Source organism: Suhomyces tanzawaensis (assembly GCF_001661415.1).
Source record: "Suhomyces tanzawaensis NRRL Y-17324 unplaced genomic scaffold CANTAscaffold_1, whole genome shotgun sequence".
Taxonomy (NCBI): Eukaryota; Fungi; Ascomycota; class Pichiomycetes; order Serinales; family Debaryomycetaceae; genus Suhomyces; species Suhomyces tanzawaensis.
Genome location: NW_017963636.1, coordinates 1,771,488 through 1,790,275, shown reverse-complemented (window position 1 = coordinate 1,790,275; position 18,788 = coordinate 1,771,488). Strand labels below are relative to the sequence as shown.

General features: G+C 44.8%; 6 protein-coding genes across 6 annotated transcripts; 2 read left to right on the top strand and 4 right to left on the bottom strand.

The window, feature by feature from the left end:
- Positions 1-22: 22 nt before the first annotated feature.
- On the bottom strand, positions 23-3,607 carry CANTADRAFT_43861 (mRNA-binding protein; the record flags this gene model as incomplete). The annotated part of the gene is made up of 1 exon (XM_020209020.1): positions 23-3,607. The coding sequence occupies one exon, from the start codon at positions 3,605-3,607 to the stop codon at positions 23-25; it is 3,585 nt and encodes a 1,194-aa protein (XP_020067227.1).
- Positions 3,608-4,124: 517 nt separating this feature from the next.
- Positions 4,125-5,903, bottom strand: CANTADRAFT_44730 (uncharacterized protein; the record flags this gene model as incomplete). Its single annotated transcript, XM_020209140.1, has 1 exon — positions 4,125-5,903. The coding sequence occupies one exon, from the start codon at positions 5,901-5,903 to the stop codon at positions 4,125-4,127; it is 1,779 nt and encodes a 592-aa protein (XP_020067226.1).
- A 1,582-nt stretch (positions 5,904-7,485) lies between these two features.
- On the bottom strand, positions 7,486-10,923 carry CANTADRAFT_19688 (uncharacterized protein; the record flags this gene model as incomplete). Its single annotated transcript, XM_020206474.1, has 2 exons — positions 7,486-10,854; positions 10,900-10,923. The coding sequence occupies 2 exons, from the start codon at positions 10,921-10,923 to the stop codon at positions 7,486-7,488; spliced, it is 3,393 nt and encodes a 1,130-aa protein (XP_020067225.1).
- Positions 10,924-12,849: 1,926 nt separating this feature from the next.
- Positions 12,850-13,758, top strand: CANTADRAFT_43761 (uncharacterized protein; the record flags this gene model as incomplete). The annotated part of the gene is made up of 1 exon (XM_020209004.1): positions 12,850-13,758. The coding sequence occupies one exon, from the start codon at positions 12,850-12,852 to the stop codon at positions 13,756-13,758; it is 909 nt and encodes a 302-aa protein (XP_020067224.1).
- Positions 13,759-13,937: 179 nt separating this feature from the next.
- CANTADRAFT_133672 (uncharacterized protein) lies at positions 13,938-16,312 on the bottom strand. Its single transcript, XM_020206262.1, has 2 exons — positions 14,939-16,312; positions 13,938-14,131 (listed from the first exon to the last, which is right to left on the bottom strand). The coding sequence occupies exons 1-2, from the start codon at positions 16,058-16,060 to the stop codon at positions 14,117-14,119; spliced, it is 1,137 nt and encodes a 378-aa protein (XP_020067223.1). The 5' UTR covers positions 16,061-16,312; the 3' UTR covers positions 13,938-14,116.
- Positions 16,313-17,150: 838 nt separating this feature from the next.
- CANTADRAFT_19685 (ERMES complex subunit) lies at positions 17,151-18,362 on the top strand (the record flags this gene model as incomplete). The annotated part of the gene is made up of 1 exon (XM_020206473.1): positions 17,151-18,362. One exon carries the CDS (start codon positions 17,151-17,153, stop codon positions 18,360-18,362), a length of 1,212 nt encoding a protein of 403 aa, XP_020067222.1.
- Between the last annotated feature and the right edge of the window lie 426 nt (positions 18,363-18,788).

Below are 18,788 nucleotides of genomic sequence, written 5' to 3'. Positions count from 1 at the left end.
CACTGTCTATCTGTGGTTACCTCTAGAACTTCTTTCTAGCCTTGAACTTCTGTCTAGGCTTCATCACCTTGTTGCTTCCCTTGTAAGCCTTCTTGGCTGCTGGCTGGGAGTCCTCGTCGTCGGACCAGTTGTCTTCTTCCTTGGACTTCTTGAACTTCAACTTGTTTCTTTGACCTCTGACAGGTGCTTGCTTGACAGCGTCCAAGTAAGCATCCACACCTGATCCCTTGCCTGCTAAAGGATCCTCGTCCTTGTCATTGATCACAAGCTTGCCGTTGGCGGTCTTGAACTCGGATATTATGTTGGTCAACTCCTTCTTGTCAAATTTCTTTGGCTTGGACGACGAGATGTGGGCCAAAGATTGACGGTCCAACAAGTTCAATGGTTCGTCTCCGGTGTCCAAGATAAATTGGTTGGACTTCTTCTTGCCCTTGGTTGGCTTCTCGTCTTCTTCGGCTTCATCATCGGAAACTTCAGAGTCGTACAAGGCTTCTTCATAAGCAGAAACGAACTTCTTCTCGGTACCCTTGGATGCATCTTCATCCTCGCCTTCACCTCTTCTCTTAGCTCTGGCTCTGGTCTTCTTGATGTTGGCAACCAACTTCTTGTCTTCTTCTGGGATGGCCTGTTCCACCAACTCAACACCGAATTTTCTGATCAATCTTTCCAAAATATGCTTGACCTTGGACTTGAAATGTCCCTTGTGTTCATGAGACCATCTCATCAACTTGCTCAACAATTCAGACAAGTTGTTTCTGACCAAGTCTTCTGGCAAGGACAAAACTTCCACCTTGACGAAACCGATGGCGGCCTTGGCAATTTCCCTGGAGTTGTGAGTCAAGAATAATTCGACAGTGGAGGAGATTTCCATCAAAACCTCAACTGGTAAGTCATTCTTGAATTCAAAAACCAAACAGGAGATAGCAGTGATAGTGGCAGAAATCATGTGTGGAGATTGTGCTGCTAAACCAGCACTAACCATGGTGAAGTATTCGTTCAAACTAGCCTCGGAGCTTGGTGCATCTGGAGCAAAGCCTGGAACCTTGCTGTTTTCAACCATACCACCAGCACCCATTATTTTACCCATCTTGATCAAGATTTGGTACGATAATTCTCTTGATCTTTCATTGACGTCCTTGGTGGACATGATGATTTCTTGCAAAATGGATGGGACGAAGTACAAGTCAGACTGTGGTAACAATTCAACAATGAAGAGAATAGTGGTCAATCTTGGGGCTCTGGCAGAGTTGACAGTGGATTCAGTGGTTTGAACCATGACATCCTGGATTTCCTTGATGAACCTGACAACAGTAGCCTTACCTTCATCGGTTTCGAGTAATCTGGAGATGATTCTATAAGATCTCTTTTGCATCAAAGAGGAGTTTGTCATGCTGACAGTAGAGGAAAAGATAGACATCAAAGCATTGTGACATGGCTCAGGAACGTACTTGGACATGGCAACGACCAAGTCCATCATGGTGACACTCAAGGCAGGTTCATCCTTCTTTGGCTTAGCATTGGATGATGCTTCGTCATCCATGGCTTGTTTCAATAATCCACACACCTTGTTGAAGGTAACTTCCAAGTCTGGTTTCGGTATGATTCTCAAGAAGACGTCAATGGTTTCCAACACAAAACCTCTGGAATCAGGCAAAGTAGATGAAAACACGTTGAACAAAACAGACAAGACGTTGGAGGCCTTAGATGCTAAGTATTCGATGTTCTTTTGAGCTTCAGAAACTGGAAATTCTTGTTCGACGAATAAGTCTCTTTCTTCAGACTCTATGTATTTGAGATTGGATTCCACTAAAACCCTCAAAGCATTACAGATTGGTGTTCTCAATTCAACATTAGAGTACATCAATTCAGACAATTGAGCAGCGAACTTGTCATCGAAGGCATCACGCAAATCGACTGGCAAGTCAGCAAAGCGTGGAAGCAAGGACCAGATTTGATCGATAATGGTCTGGAAAATCTTATTATGAACAGTATCCTTCTTGTTTGATTCCTTGATCTTAGCATCAAAGAATTCCACGGATGGCAACACATTGGTCTTGTAGAACTGTAACTTTGCGTTAGAAACATTGTCTCTCAAGAGAGGTAATAACCATGCTCTACCTGGTTGATCGGAAGATTCCAAGTTCAATGGTAAGTAGCCCAAAACAAATTGAGGACCCAACGCTTTGATGTAAGCAGAAATCAAATCTTCAACTTCCTTGTTGTATGGGAAAGAATTGGATTCATTGGTACGCCAGTCACCCACAGTTATAAGGATCTTAAAGAAGTCTGAGCTACCACGGGTTCTGAACTTCAAGACACAAGCAGTGACAAACTCCAAAATTTCCTTAGTGGAGTGTTGATACTTAATGCTGAAGAGTTCTTTCTCGATCAATTGGGAAATGAATGGAACAAAATCATCAAAGAATTCGGCAACTTCATCAGAAATACCATTTTGAGGAGTTTGGAACAAGAGTAAGTTGTCTGGGATAGTCTGACTGATAATGGCAATCAAGCACTGGCTGGAAGATGTGGTAATATCCTTGGATTCCGAGGCCAAGAATCCAGCAACAATTGGAATGATCACAACTAACTTCTTGAAGCAAGCTTCGGGCGACAAGATAGAGAAGCTTTCCAAACCCTTGGCAATAATGGCTAACCAAGTAGCAGCCAAATAGGTATCGTTGAGGGAAGGTTTCAAATCAAATATGATATCCAAAACTCTGTTGAATCTTTCGATGTCAATTTCATTTGTCATCGACTTGAACAAACCTTCAAATGCTTGGAAAGTGGAAGAAATAAGGAATTGGTCAGAAGCCTTGGAAATCTCAAGAAGAACATCACACAAGTTTTCGACTTGGCTGGTTGGCCACGAGTTGGTAGAGGTGATGACAGTCACCAATTGCAAACAATGAATAAGTTGACTGTTGATTTCCTTTTGAGCAGACTTTTTAGTGGCCCTGGATTCTTCCATCAATGACTTCAACTTGTTTAATGAAATTTCTCCAATTAATGGAGATGCTATGTGGTAAGGCGATGGAGAAGCTGGAGGGTTCATCAAGATGTTCTTGATTGCTTCCTGTGCTCTCTTTCTAACCTTTGGTCTGATGTCGAAGGATAACTCTAACAAACCCAACAACGCTCTCTTTGGAGAAATATTGGAGTTTGAGGACCATTGTTGGTGCTCTTGGACCAACAACAAGCTCTCCAAGACACCAATGGTAGATCTTATCAAGGGAGCTTCAGCCTTGGGGTGAGTCAAACATGGAGCCAACTTGGTTAAAATTTCACCAAACTTACTCTTTAATAAACTTGCTGGAGTGAATGGAACGAAGATGTCGAGGAAGTAGGCGGAGGTGGTAGCTAATCCGACATCGGCGATTTCATCTTCCTTCACGGATTGTTCCAACAAGGACAAGAAGGATACGAAATAAGTTATAGGGGACTTTTCATTGTGCTGTTCTTCGATGTTCTCTTCAACTGCAGATAAAATGATGGCAAGTTGCTTTTGGTTCTCCAATTTGGAGTTGATTTGAGACCTGATCTTGGAGATCTTGTCCTCGAGACCGAGAAGGTCTGCGGACATTCCGCCATCTGGGTTGTTATCCATGTTGTAGTGATGAGATAAATTGTGATACCGCATGGATTTTTTTTGATGGGATGAGATGCGGTCACGTGTATATACAGGAATATACCATCGTACCAGGAATCTACTGTGGGGTTACGAAAGAGTTCGGGATGAAGTCATACTGCTTTAATGATATAGACGAGAAATTCATCTTTTTTATATGTCATTATTATATGTCATTGGTTTCGCTGATAAAATATTCAAAGTAGAATGTTGGTGTCTCTTTTACTCCTTTTTCCATTCAAGATCTATTATTTGAAATCGGCTATCTATTTCCACAAAGCTATAATTACATACTTTTGGGCATTAGCTTCTTGTATTTATGTGTTGTGCTGATCTATTTACCCATTAACTCTCGTAAAGTTTTTTGAAATACCTGGCTGCGAAACTAAAGACTGTTATTTGTGCCTTTGGTTAGCATTTTGATTCCTAGCTCAATTGTGAGCAGGCCATCTTTAAACCATTCTAAATCTATTGGGAATTGGCAAAAAGTCATCTCTCATGCTGCCAAATCTAACTCTTCTAACAATCCATCCACCATGTCTATGTCTGCTTGATACTTCAACCATGCACTTCTCAAGACCTTGATGTCGCTTGGTTTTGAGAGTGCACTTCCATCTTGGAACTGGTCTCCAAGCGGATCAAAGTCCTTGAATTCATCTTTGACGGAATACTTCTTGCTGAGATAATAACGAATATCATCAATCAATTCGATGGTATCGGTGTCCTGTCTCTCAGTGATTCTGGCCGCACTCTCATTAATCAATAACAAGAGTTCTTTCCGTTCCTTTTCCTCGCCGTAGATAAAACCAAGACCATGGGCAATCATCTTCGTGATATGTTGCTCCAACTTATCACATCTGGTTTGCCATGAAATTCTGATCAAATCATACGCATTGTATCCAACTGAGTCCTGTATCTTTTGGAACTCGTCGATGGTGAATTTGTTGAAATTGGAAGTGATATTAACAGCACAGATTGTTTTTAATCTATCCATGAAGAGCTCATCAGCCGCAAAGAGTAGTTCGATAGTTGACGAAAGAGTAATCTCATGGATATCATCGTGATACAAGTATGACAATAGCATGTGGGAGACCACCACACTCGAGATGCTGGTCGAGAGCTGGATAACAGGTATATGTGGAGGGAGAAGGGCCGGACGATCAATAATGTCGGTATTTGCTGTCTCCAGAAAATCCTTGTATACTGGAATATCGACCTGTGAGCTAGAGAATATATCTGATTTGAACATGGTATCGAAGTATTCGGATCTCGATACAATGGACTTATTGACTGGGAAAAACACAACCCGCTCCGATTCGGAGTCGATACAGGAGAGAATGATGTCAGGCAAGCTCCCTGACTCGATCAACTGGTGCTTCTGTTCGTCTGTCAAATATTCTGATGTCTGTATATCCTCAAATTCGACCTCTTCGGTGAGATTCAACTCCGAAGATACCAGGTTCTTGAAAATGCTGTCTTTGAGGAAGGTTTCCAAGTCCTGTCTTGCCTTCTCCACGAACTTGTGTGCAAGGTCGTGCTTGATCTTTGCTTTTTGTTTCTTGTATACTACATTCTTGATTCTCTCGATACCTTCTGCCAAATCCTCAAGCTTGAGCTTCTTAGCAAACTTTGCCAATTCGTCTTGAGTCAGAGCCTGGTCAATTGGTAACGTATCGCTCCTGAGATAAATGTAGTCCACAATAATTTTAAAAACAGCAGGGTCAGAAATAGAGGGCATCTTCACCACGGATTTGTACTTCCAGGGACCCTGAAGCTTCTCCCGGAAGTATGGACTTCTAGCAGCCAATAGAAACCGGTTCAATCTAAACGACTGCAAGTCCAGAGCCATTGCACCGTTGACACGAGGAAAGTAGAACGAAATGTCCTTTGTTAATGTTTGGTTCAAGGGCCCCAACAATGATGAAATATGACTTGCAAAGGGCTGCGACATGTCCACTGCCTTGGAAAGATCGAAACTGATCAACAAGTTCCGGATATCTCCGGTCAAAGCACCGTAGACACAACGTGCACCTTGGAAAGTATCTCTATCACACACAGCACCTCTGCTCAAGAGCAATCCCACGATTTTCAAGTGGCCACACAAAGATGCCAATATCAACGGCGAGTAGTCCCACTCGTCCACTTGGTTGATATTCAAATTACGTGTGGAGAGAAGCGAGTCCACCACTTCGTAGTCCCCAGAACGGCAAGCTTGACAGAGGTCAGCGAATGCTTTGCTCAAGTCGACTCCTTCTCGTTGTTCAGACGAGGGCATGTTGGTGTAATTCATTGGGAGGTCTAACGGTGGCGATGCCACGGTGGTGTCTGCCATTGGGTGTATTTTTGAGTTGGTCCGATAAGATATGACTATATGTGGTCACTGAATCACTGAAAAATCACAATCAAACTGGCCCTTTTGGACAACAAGTTAATTGAAGATGTATAGCGGAGTCTAGGCTTTGGTTTGGAGAGACCCCTGGTGCAAATCGATGTGTGCAAGGTACTCAATCGTTATCGGGGTTCTTATATAGATCCATATATGTCGCGTGTGCAGGAACGGTGACTAATCAAGAGATGGATGCAATGGGTGACGATAATTCCGGATTTATCACACCAAAACATCGCGTTGCATCCCAGTAGGTACAAAGCAGATGTGTCTATTTTTCTGTGCCGTTCAGGAATTGGTTCACATCAGTAGAAGGAGAAGTGTTTGTCATACAACAATAATTTTTGAGACATTTCTAGCTAATTCAAGCACCGTGCTAGAACCTGGCAAATCTTCTCGAAAAGTCCTCGCTTCATAGCCGTGATGGTCGCAATATTCAAGTGGCTTCGGTTTAGGTGTGAGTAACCACTTCAATGATTATCCTTCTGGTGTCAATTTTGTGATCCTTCACCTATGCAAGCTATAGTTGATGACACACTAGCTGATACTAAATTAGTCATAACAGCTGTATCTCAGTGACTCATTTGACCATATACTTATAGTAGGGGATTGTTAAATAATAAATAATATGTACTCTTGTTATATAATATACATGAGATGGAATAGAGGTATATGAAGGAAATATTATTTTAAGGAAGCAAAGGCAATATTCATGAAATAAAAAATATGATTATATTATAAGCAAATCGTAGACTATTGGTAGAGAGAGCACCCGTGGCTCCTCTTGCCTTTTTCTAGGAATTTCGAATTAAGTTTGTCTTCCCCGTAGAACCTCCGAGAAAAAATCGCATTTGTGTACGGGTGCAAAAAGTGTCCAAATCTGGCCATACGGAACCATGATCAACTCACCAGTTCCAGCTTTTAACCTTGTATCCCCAGTGTTGGAGCAGCAAAAACTAACAGGGTCACTCAGTGATATAAGTCCTCACTCGTTGTTCAGTCTAGAGCTTTTTCCAGTTACCCCCATATCCACATCTGCTTCAACTTGCACTCCTTTTCCTTCAATCAGTGCTTTCAACATCAGTTCGGGCGATGTAAGCTATGGAGAAGAAGGAAATAGAACTAGAACAAGTTTTGCTTGCCCAGAGTTTGGGAGCTGTCTTTGCTCAAATCGCAGATCTTTTAACCATCATGCCCCCTCACATACTACTATCAAAGATTTAAATGAATCCTCAAGGGCTTTCAAGTTTGGACTACCTCGCATGCGAGAAGCCAGTTCGAATGGTTGGAAAATCATAACCGATGACAGGATTTTGGAAGAAAATTGGAATGATATGTCTGTTAAAAATGTTAATTTTGATGAAAGATAATCCCTAATTAGCTGGTACAAATATCTACACTCTCAATATAAATCTGCAAATATAAATACATATATTAAAACACATCTGGTTGACCAGTATAGAACTAAACATTACTTATCATAGGAATTAATGAAATACTTGAAGATTCTCTCTCTTATCTTACTAGATTTCTTAGATTTATTGGACTTTCTAGGCACCGATGTCACCTCTTTTTCATAGGCATGATCTGTAGTACCGTGATTTACCTGCGGTTGATGCTCGGTGGCAACGGTTGAGTTAGTTGGTTGCTCTGAATTTTGGCTGGCCAAAGTTGGAACAGTTGATTTATCATCCCCAGGCGATTCGGAGCTACTGGCAACAGCTCCTGGGGGACCTCCTGGAGCAAATTTTGAAGTATTTGTTGCAAGAGGCACAGGTGCAGTTACATTGGCAGCAGCAGCAGGAATTCTATGAGGTGATAATGGAGCGGAGGTTCCAGGAATAAACTTGGGGGCATCGATGATTTCTGCAGAAGGGTTTGATTGTGTTGCCTCAGAAGGAATAATAGTTTCGTTTTTAACGGTTGATACTGCTTTAGGCTGCACGGGAGCTTGTTGCCCGATCTGAGAATTCAGTGCTTCATCAGTTTCTAATGGAATATTCAATTGCTTTTTCTCGGTGGTTGATTCCGCAACGGATATTGGGATCTCAGCTAAGTGACTTGCTTTGCCATTTCCATCGATTGATACAACATCAGTGGCAGCGTTTTGTAGTTTAGGTGTTATCGATTCTTCAATTTCATTCCCGTATTGTGGAACAGGTTCTTCATCTTCTTTCTCTAAGCCTTCTTGCGCAGTCACTTGGCTTTCCGGGAGATTAAGTTCACTCTCAGATGGTTTATACCCATCACCATCAATGAAGGCAGTGGCAACTTCATATTCTTGTTGAATAATGTTCTCTGAAATGGTTTCAGGCTTACTTGATGCTGAATCTACTTCCCTCTCTGTGTGAGAAAACTCTGGTTCTGGAAGTGTTGGATTGTTTTCTGCTCCTTCTGTGAGTTCTTTAGCACTAGCAAATTCGAGTGGAGATCCTTGTCTACCCAAAATTGCATTCTCCATAGCGCTTTTATTGATATTAGCTCCAAGCTCATGATCTTGGGTATCTTCGTCCTCGCTATCTGAATAAAGTCCGGGTGTTTCGATATCACTTAAACTTGGAACGGGGATATGATCATCAAGCTGCTCCAAATTATCACGAGCTTGCTCATACTCGTTGGGGCTAGAAGCAGACAAATAGGGAGAACTGGCACTTGTATTGACATAATCAATCTCCTTGGCCTTTTCAATTTGACTTGATCTAACCTCTGGTGTAATGGCTTTGACTTCTGGAACAATTACTTCAGCTTCACTATGCTGTGGCGTGGCCAAAGGTTCATCCACAGTCAAAGTTTGGGGGGCTTTTTGACTGACGGAAGAGGAGATCGGATTGTTATCCCTCAGGGCGTAATTCGAAGTGGAATCCTTTGTCTTAGCAAAAGATGCGAGTTCGTCATCCACGGTATGCTTTTCTTTCGAATTTGAGATTGCAATTACATCTTGGTCATGTGAAATCTCAACTGGTTCGGGGGTTGTAAATTCATCTTTTTCTGGAATCACAAGGTCAGGTCTTAATTCTCTACGAGAATCTACTTCATGATTATTCTCTGAGCTTACTCCAGGGGCATTGAAAGGAGCAAAACTGGCTTCTGTATCATTACCATCTGAAATTGAGGACTTTCTTTTTCCAAAAAGACCCAAAAAGGTTTTGTTTTCTGGAGCCTTCTTCTTCTCTTTCTTGGCTAGCTTTTGTTGAAGCTTGGCTTCTTTCTTTGCCTGCTTCTCTGCTAGATCCTTTTCCGCCTGTGCTTCTTTAAGTAATCTCTTCTCATCCTTAGATCTCTCCTTTCTTGTGGATGACTTTGGAATTGATTCTCTTAGAGAATGCTTCACAAAATCCTTATGGTGGGCACCATAATGGAAGTCCGAATTAACTCCGCCAACTTCTTCCAATGCTTTGCTTTTACTGGGCTTGGTCTTAACTTTTCTGTTCTCCATGATTGAGGAAATATTTGAAGACAAAGAAAAGGTTCTGTTACCACTTCTAGCAGAAGCTGGTGGTTGAAATTGAGTTGGCGAGGTTTGATTTTCGGGGCTGGTAGGACTTTCTGGCACGTTACGTCCTGGAAGTGAACTAGGTGAAGCTTGTGTTTGTGGTTGATCTTGACCATAAACCTTCTTATAAGCTGCTTTCATGGCGGCGGCATAGAAGTCTGCATCAGTAGTAGTCTTATTCTTTGGGGGTTCTTTCTTTGGAAGCTCCTTTCTGGGATTGAAGGCCTTCCCAAGGCCGTTACTCTTACTAGTATTGTATACTGGAATGGTTTCAACCCTTTCGTCAAATTTAATTGAAGAGGAAGCACTTGATAAGATATCCTCCCTATTAGGACTATGTCTCTTAGTAGGGCTCTTGGGGTTGAACGGAGGGCTAGCAGGCACCTTGAATTTAGGGCCTTGTAAAGCTTCTGTATGAATAGCCTTGTAGGGATGAGCTTCTGAAGTCTTTTTCGGAGACTCTCCAGCTTCCGTGAATTGGGAGTCTTCTGATGCTTCGAACGCTGTATGTTGATTGTTTTTCAAGATGGATCTTAGTGGCTTCACAGTAGGGCTCTCAGTGGTCTGCTCCGCAAGAATAGCGGCGTTTTCGCTGACAGCGCTTTCATTATTCTTGGATATGTTGAGCTTGACCTGAGGGCGCATTTGCGAGTCCATTTCATAGTTGTAGTCGAAATCGTGTAAGTCTTCGTCGATCTTGGTCAAGTTTATGGGGTTGTCTGCCGACAACAATGAGCCGGCACGTAAATTGGACGAGTTCAACGAGTTTGCTCGGGAATTGGATCTGGAAATGTTCTTGGTGGTTGTCTCGATGACGTTGGAGCCGTCAGGCATTGTTCTGATGGTGGTTGTTTTTATCGACTGGGTTCTTCCCTGGGAGTCCACGATCTTGGTAGTCTTGGTTGTGACCACCTCTTCGACCTCGTCGTAGTGGTCATCTTCAGGTACGGGCGTGAATGTGGATCTAGCCACGAGGCTATTACTTCTGGACGAGACGCTTGCGGTGGGCACTTGTGCTGAGCCTGGGGTGTACGATCCCTTGGGATGGTAGGTGTAGGATCTCAACGAGTTGGAGCGATTGGCAGACGAGAGCGAGTTTGCTCTTCTGGGGGGTCCTGCTCGTTGCTGGCTGTGTTGTTGTTGCTGCTGAGGGTGATACAGCTGTCTCTGGGCCAGCGACGGCAGCGAGTGCATCCGCAAGGCGGCAGCCGCCGCCTGGCCAGCGCCGTTGCTAAACGACTGGCTCCTGTTCTGGCTGGGGTTTGGTAGGCCTGCCACCATTCCCCCACTGGCGCTGTGGCGAAGCTCTTCCTGGTACTTGCTGAAGCCGTGATATTCCTGCTTTCTCTAGAGGTTAGTAGGGCCTGGGGATACGCCGATGGGTGTACTTACGCCACGAGAGAAGAAGCCCACCATGACGAATTGTGCAAATGAATACTGGTGGGGAAGATTGTTTGGCGGCTACTGAGGTCCGGTATATATACGCCTGAGCCTACGCGATGAAATTACTGGGCCGTCCGGGAGAGGCTGAAATAGCAACCAGGACAGGGAGGATAGTGCGACTTGGGGAGGACTGCGAGGGGGCAAGGGAAGATTGGGGAGAGATAGGAGGCGCTAGGGAGAGGCTGGGGAGGGGCTGCTGGTGGGACTAACATCCGTACTTCAATACACTAAGGCTAGCAGAGGTCTGGCGGCGTAAACAGGCAGAATACGATTGTTCCAGAGGCATGAAATGCTTGCACGTGAAGCAGAACAGTGAGGTCATCAGTGCTAGCGAGACAGTCGCGAAGAGGCCCACGAGCTGAGTAGTGGACAGATTCTGGGACGACTTGGTAGGGAACATTATCACAGAGATGGTGGAAGTGTCGTGGTGGTGGTGGTCGAAATGGTGGTGGTGGAATTGATCTCCCAACTGGCGCCACGGGGGTGAATCGTGGCCCCTGACCCGTTGCATCCATCGTTTCATTTGGGGTCACGCAGTGCTCGTGATGGAGGAGAAGGAGGAGGTGGAGGTACGAGTAGCAGTAACAATAATTGAGGCTATCAAGAACAACTGAGGGCTTCTGGCGGTGCAATTGGCAATAGTGGCATGCTCGTGGCTCGTGCCTGATGACAGTCTTAGCCGTGCCTTTCGCAGCCGCGATTTTATCGTATCACGATGACCCCCCAGTCGTGATTCATGAGTGTAGAGTAAAGTATGGATGAACGTGAACTATTTTACTTTTTGTTGTTCCATACGGAACTTCTTCATTATATATGGGGTAGTGATTTTGCCTATTTCTTCTAGGTGGATCCCTTTTTTGGGCGAGTTTTTATGTGTTAAGCCGAGCCAATTTACTAGTGGTGATTTCCGCTATTGCTTCCAAAGGGGTCTCAGCTTTGGGTGTAGTTTGTATGGATGGATGGGACTACCCATTATACGACGAAATTTCTTGGTCACAGTGAGCGAACAGCCATACTTCGAGAGCAGCAGCTTCGGTTATTTTTGAATATTCTACTTCTATTAGTGGATTGGTCTGATAAATGCATTGCTAGTATCGCATCTCTTTTATCCGGGGAATCTTCTTTAGATTGACGGCGTTACTTCAGCTACTAGCAGCCGGGATTTAACATTGACCTATCTCGAAACTGTCTAAAATAGATAGGAGTTGCAGTAATCACAAATGCCTGCCAATTAGAGCTAAGCTTTCAAGCAATTGAAAATTGTCAGTAGTAATAGCTTCAGGAGATCAGGTTGATCCGAATTTTATCATCTTTACAGTGAATGCCAATTCCAAGAATCCAGTTCCAGATTTTCAAGACTTATTACTTGTACTTCCACCGTTGAATACTTATTCCTATTATTTCCAGTTTAAAAGCTACATGACGCAGGTAACGAAATAGCATATGAACCCATGGTCACATATCCAATAAGAATGATCTGTTTCATTCCTTTACTTAGGTCTCTGGTAGAAAATACGGATTGATCTACAATAAAACGCACGAAGTCATTAGAATTGCAGGCGATGCTTTCCTTATGCTAGTCCACTGCACTCTTTTACACCTTGCAGATCAGTCCTGGCACTTGACACAAGTCCTGGCAAGAACCCCCTCCAGTATCCTACCACCCATACTCTGGCCCACTCCCTTGGATTATTGATTCGCCTTTTGGTGGTTTTTTGGTGTGAGAATTGGTAGTTTTCGCACCCATTACTCATATTACTAAGGCTCAGTCAGCTCCATCGCCATCCATCACCATTCTGCTATGTTAAATAGCCAATGTCCCATGCTCTAGTCACCTTCATACTTTCCCTTATCCTCGTCACCATCTACGCCCTTTTTATCCAGCTCACGCCACCATCAATGCCTGCTAAATTCACAGTCAATCCACAGCCATTCCCGAACTACTTCGTCAGTCATGGCGGTCCTACATTTATGTATGGACAAAGCAACGGTGATGTGGGTGCCTACAAGCACCTCCAACAATTGGGTGCCCAGATCAAAGCCTGGAAACCCGACTACATCGTTGTTCTCTCTGCTCATTGGCAGTCCAGCGCCCCCAACTTGATTGAGGTTGCCACAGTGGCTGACCAAGAGGAAAACCCGTTGATCTACGACTTCTATGGCTTCCCCAAGTACATGTACCAGGAGGAATTCCACACCAAGAACCTGAGGAGCGTGGGAGAGCTGATCGCTTCCCAGCTTCAAACAGCCGGCTTTGACTCCAAGTTGACCAAACGTGGACTAGACCACGGAGTGTGGGTGCCGTTCAAGGCTGCATTCACTAACTACAACACCATGACCCAAGAGAAATACAGTGGTGGTTTGGACTTGCCAGACACCGCGTTGATCCAGGTGTCGTTGCCCTACGACGACACTGATTTCAAGACAGCATACAAGTTAGGCCAGGCCATCGACAAGTTCCGGAGCCACTTGGTGTGGGACGACGCCAGTCAGTGCTACTTGAAGGGCTTGGTGATCTTTTCCGGGATGTCAGTGCACAATTTGAGAGAATTGGGCAGTCCCTATGCCGAGCCATACTCCCGGCAATTCAACGAGCTCTTGAGGCAGATATTCGCCAACAACACCCACTTGCTTCTGCTGTTGGAAAGAATCAAGCACGACCACACCAAGTTACTTTACCGTGCCCATCCAACCTTGGAGCACTTCTTGCCTTTGGTCATTGGCAGTGGTTCCGCAGGTAAGGAAGGCGTCAAGGAATTGTACAACTCGGAATCTGGCTCCTTGGGCTGGGGGATTTACCAGTTCTAGCCGCCACTGAAAATCGATTTACCTTGGTAATTAAGAGTGTGCTAATGATGCCTTATTTATTATTAGTAATGGTATTTTGCAAGGTACTTCATAGTAGTATCACTAGCGGTAGTATTTTATGCTTAGTATGACATCACTATAGCATTAACCTCCGTGTGGTTCCTTGCCGCAAAGGGTACAATTCAGACTAATTGACTACCTGTCCCTGTAACTATGCTTGCCTAGTGGCACTGTTTCATAAAGAAATACTGACAAATCATCCTATAACCAATATATGTATTACTATGCAATTATATAGTCATGTCCGTGCCATAAACTCGGACCTCGTGCGATGAACGCGGCGTAATGGCCACCTTGGTCAATCCTGGCTGGCCTGAGGAAACGAGGTGGTATGGTCCTGGGAATTCCTACTATAACTATGTTTGTTGGCATCGCCAACCCACTCCCCAGTCTAGTTCTTCAACAAGTCCTTCAAGGCCTTTTCGATTCCGGATTCATCCAATCCTTCCAACTTGGTCTTGATTTCTCTTCCCTTCTCGAATCTGGCGGTCAAGCTTGGTGGGATACCGTAACTTTCTCTGATCAAGATAGGCAACTTGTAGTTACTTTGTGTCTTCAAGGTTTGGTAGTTGGCGGTCAAAAATTTTCTGAGCGGCACCGATGCCTCCCCAGTCTGGGACAAGTGGAATCTTAATTCTCTCAAGGTGTTTGGTAAAACGTATTTGGACATTGTTAGTGGAGATGTGATGAACGTAATGGTTGAAATTTTACTGGTCGGAGACTGGTCACGTGCGCGGTTGGGTGCGAATTGGTGGATACCTCAATAGCACTGAGAACTGGCATATCTTGGACCAGTATGCCGTATCTCAACCGCAGCGAGGATTTCTAAGAAGGGACACTGGCGTTCCCTCGTAGGGTTCAAGTATTGCTTTTTGTATTTTCTTCGAAAATGGAAAAAAAATACCTCTCATAAGGTGCTAATAGAAGTGTACAAGTCCAAAACCAATTTGTCTAATGCTATATACTTGTATCCAAGAAGTAAAGTGTGGGCAATTTTCAAGCCCAAAACGACAACTGTGTCGAATTTATATTCCCAATTTTGTACCGTATTTTACAGCGTGCTTCACGGATTTTCCATGACCGAAATGGCCCATTACAAACCACCATCAAGGCCCAACGCCTCTGGTGTGGGTTGGACGTCCTTGGGGTCCTCCAAGTACACGGCAGCCCCCAGCTCAATCGACTTCATCACTGCATCGATGCACATCAACGCAGAAATGCCGTCGTCGACCGTACAGAAAGGCTCAGAACTACCCTTGATCACCTCCAAGAAATGGCTCAATTGCAAGTCAAAAGGTCTGAGCTCGCCAACAGTGGCGATGTCTGCGAGGGGTTCTTTGACTATAGGGTCGAGCCACGATCCACACTTGTGGTTCCCCTGGTGGTAGAGGTTCAAGTCTGGCACCGAAAGGGTTCCCTGGGACCCGAATATCCGGTAGAATCCTTCGAGGCCACTGTGGAGAGGAACCGTTGGATTTTCTCCTGTTCCCGACTCGAAGTTGAAGGGAGAAGTTACGTTGTCGGAACAGATAAACGTACCTAGCACGCCACTCTTGAACCGGATAGTCAACGCAGCCCCCTCATCCACGTCAGGATATTGGAGTCGTTGTTTCTGGAGCAACTCGGCGTAGATCTTGTCTATGGGGCCCAACAAGTACTGGAGAAGGTCAAGATCATGGATGAGGTTGATGAGCAACACTCCTCCACCCGTTTCGGTGGCTGTTCGCCACGGAGATACCTGGTAGTATTCTTCAGGCTTGCGTAAGGTCCATGAACCCTGGATGGCTACCACCTGACCAATTTTTGCGAGGTTGTTCTTGGCCTCTAAGATGAAAGGGTTAAATCTACGATGGTGTCCCACCAAAATCCTCACATTCTTGCTAGCAGCGTACTCCTTGAGGGCCTTGGCCTCTGGTATGGTCAAGCTGATGGGTTTTTCAACTAACAAATGGATTCCGTATGAGGCTAGCTCAGCACTTACCTTAACGTGAGTATGGTTGGGCGTGCACACGATGGCACCCTTGGGGTAGTCCAACCCGTTGGCATCGCAGTGGACGATCATCTGCTCGATGGAGCTGAAATGCTCAGTATGGAGGTTCTGTGCCACCTGTTTGGTGGCTGGAGATGGGTCTATTATGCCAAAAAGCTCGCAGTAGGGGTTCTCGTTGACATGCTGGGCATGACGGGGCCCTATGAGACCAGCTCCAACCACCACAATTTGGATAAGATTAGGGGCAATCATGTTGGCAGTGCAATTTGGGGGTAGTCTGCAAATTTGGACAGGTGCTGTTTTAACCACCAGAGATTGAGCTTGGTGTGTGTCTCTAAAGCTTGTAAGTCGTGTAGCTCAATGCTCTCTCTGCTGCTGCCAGTTTTCCGTCACTAAGCGGTGTAGTTTACGTTTGGAGTCTATTCTTTCTGTCTGATTACCCCGGATTTGCACAGAAATCCTGAAAATTTTCACCGGTTCCGCTCCGATGAGACTGTGGGGCCGGAGGTGTCCGAGGAGCAAAACTCCGAAGCAGGGTCTCCATGCACACCAGAGTGAAGTAAACCAATGCTATGGACTCCTAAGTGCCACTTCCTCGGACAGAAGCGTTGACAATCATCTGGAAGAGCCAGCTCGTTAAGGCTCCGCTGTTGACCATGGAAATTTACTTCACAATACTGAACAGTGGAAACTAAAGAGAATTTGCAAGCGAATTCTGATGTGGCCCTACCCACGACGATTAAACTACTTGAGAAGATGCTTACAGTTTCAGGAATTTGCTACACTGCAGGAAATTGTTACACTGAATTTAGCAGTCTCTTGGAGGTTCCTGCTGATGTACAATGGACTGTCATGATTAGCCCAACGGCCCTAGGTTCTCAGCAAGAATCTACAGCTACTTATGGTACGCCAGAGGAATATATTCCTTCAGTGTAGCCCATTAATCTGCATCTACAATGTATGTAACTTGTACTTCCCAATATGAACTACCCAGTATCCCCCCAGTCATATCCACAATAAACACATATACTTCACTGCTCTCGGCCTACAGTCCGTTTTAAAGGCAAACCCTCATCAGCATCCAGTTTTGCATCCTCCTCCGTGGCCTGGACCACCCCAATTAATGCCTAAAGTGACAGTCTCTATCTGTCACAGACCTGCACATGTCGCCCTATGTGCACTCCTATGATTCTAACGCCATTAGTACTAAACCCCAGACACGGCCGTCGGACTAACACCATTCCTCCCCACTGCTCTCCAGCAAACGTCACCAGCACCTCATCATTGCTATTTGACCCACAAACGTATCCATTCACAAAAACCCGCAGTTCAACCTGATATAATGTCGTTCGAAATCGACTGGAACAAGTTGACCGAAGATAACTCCATCAACGAGTCCATAAAGGAGTTTCTCGACAGCCAGTTCAGCAACATCGAATTACCATCGTTTGTGAGTCATCTCTCTGTTACAGACTTCAGTCTTGGGGACCAGCCCCCAGAAGTAGTGATAAGACATATCGGAGACCCGTTCGAAGACTTCTACGAAGATGAAGAAGATGAAAAAGAGGCAGAGAAGTCCCGCACGCCAATGGACGAGGAAGAAGAGGAGGAGGAAGAAGCAAGACGTCCCGTCCGAGAGGACGAAGACGACGAGGATGATGAGGACGAAGACGAAGACCAAAACAATGATATGGCTTCATTAACACAGGGCATGAACTCAGTCAAATTGGGTGAAGAGCACGACGAGTCACAAACCTCGTCATCTGCACCACCAGCTCTCGAAAGACTCAGAACTTCACTGGACTCCATCTCGCTAATGTTGGGTAACAACACCCTCAACTACCTCCAAAACTATAATATGAACCACATTCTTGGATTGGGTCCCAACAGCAACTCCAACGGCACAGAAACGCCCACAGACCTCTTGAACCAGTCGTCGTTGCGCATCAACTCTTTGCGCAACCAGTTCGCTCATCATTCTGCCCCAGAAGTGCCCAAAATTACTGGTGGAACCAAGTCTAAGCTGAGAAGTGCTGACGACTTGCAATTGATTGTGGAGATCAAGTACTCGGGCAACATGCACATCCAGCTCTCGGTGAACTTATTGGTCAACTACCCATCGCCCAATTTTATCACACTTCCTATCAAGCTTCACATTACTGAGTTGAACATCCATTCTGTTGCATCAATTGCATACTTGAAGAAAGCAGTGTACTTCTCATTCCTTTGCGACCTCAACGATGCTAGCTCGGACTACTTCAGTACCACCACATCTACAGGCACCCATGCAGACCACACTCCAACATACGGAGCCAATTTTGTAGATTACTCTACGGGGCCCAACAACAGAGAACGGATCGATATCATCAAGAAGGTGAGAATTGAGTCGGAAATTGGTGAGGTGGAACACAATGTGTTGAGAAACGTCGGCAAGGTGGAGAAATTCCTTATAGACCAATTGCGAGGAATATTGAGGGACGAAATCGCTTGGCCAAGCTGGGTGTGTTTTGACCTCAGTGGCGAGGATGAAGATACGCAAGAGGAGGATGAGTAGGAGCAAGGGCTCGGTAATTTCACAACTGCATGTACATAGACATTAATATACTGATTAAAATCAATTTCTGATTAAATAGAGAGCACAAGATAATTACTTTTTTTGCAATGGGAAGTATGTTAAAATCTAGTCTCTAGATATCCCTTCGTGTTTTGGTGCACTACTGAGACCAATCCTCGAGGTATTAAAAACTGGATTGGCATTAAACTAGTGTGCACTTTTTTGAAAATGTTGCGAAATAGCTGTGAATTAGAGAACACTCGTAACAGGCAAATATCAACTTAAAACGACCAGTTCCTCTCTAAAAAACACTTAACATGGCCAATATATAGCACTTCACTGACTCTGCCGAGAATAGAGCCCATTCAGCCACTTTACAGTTAGCCTGGAACCACTCATGGGTCTACGCACGTGACACCACCATCA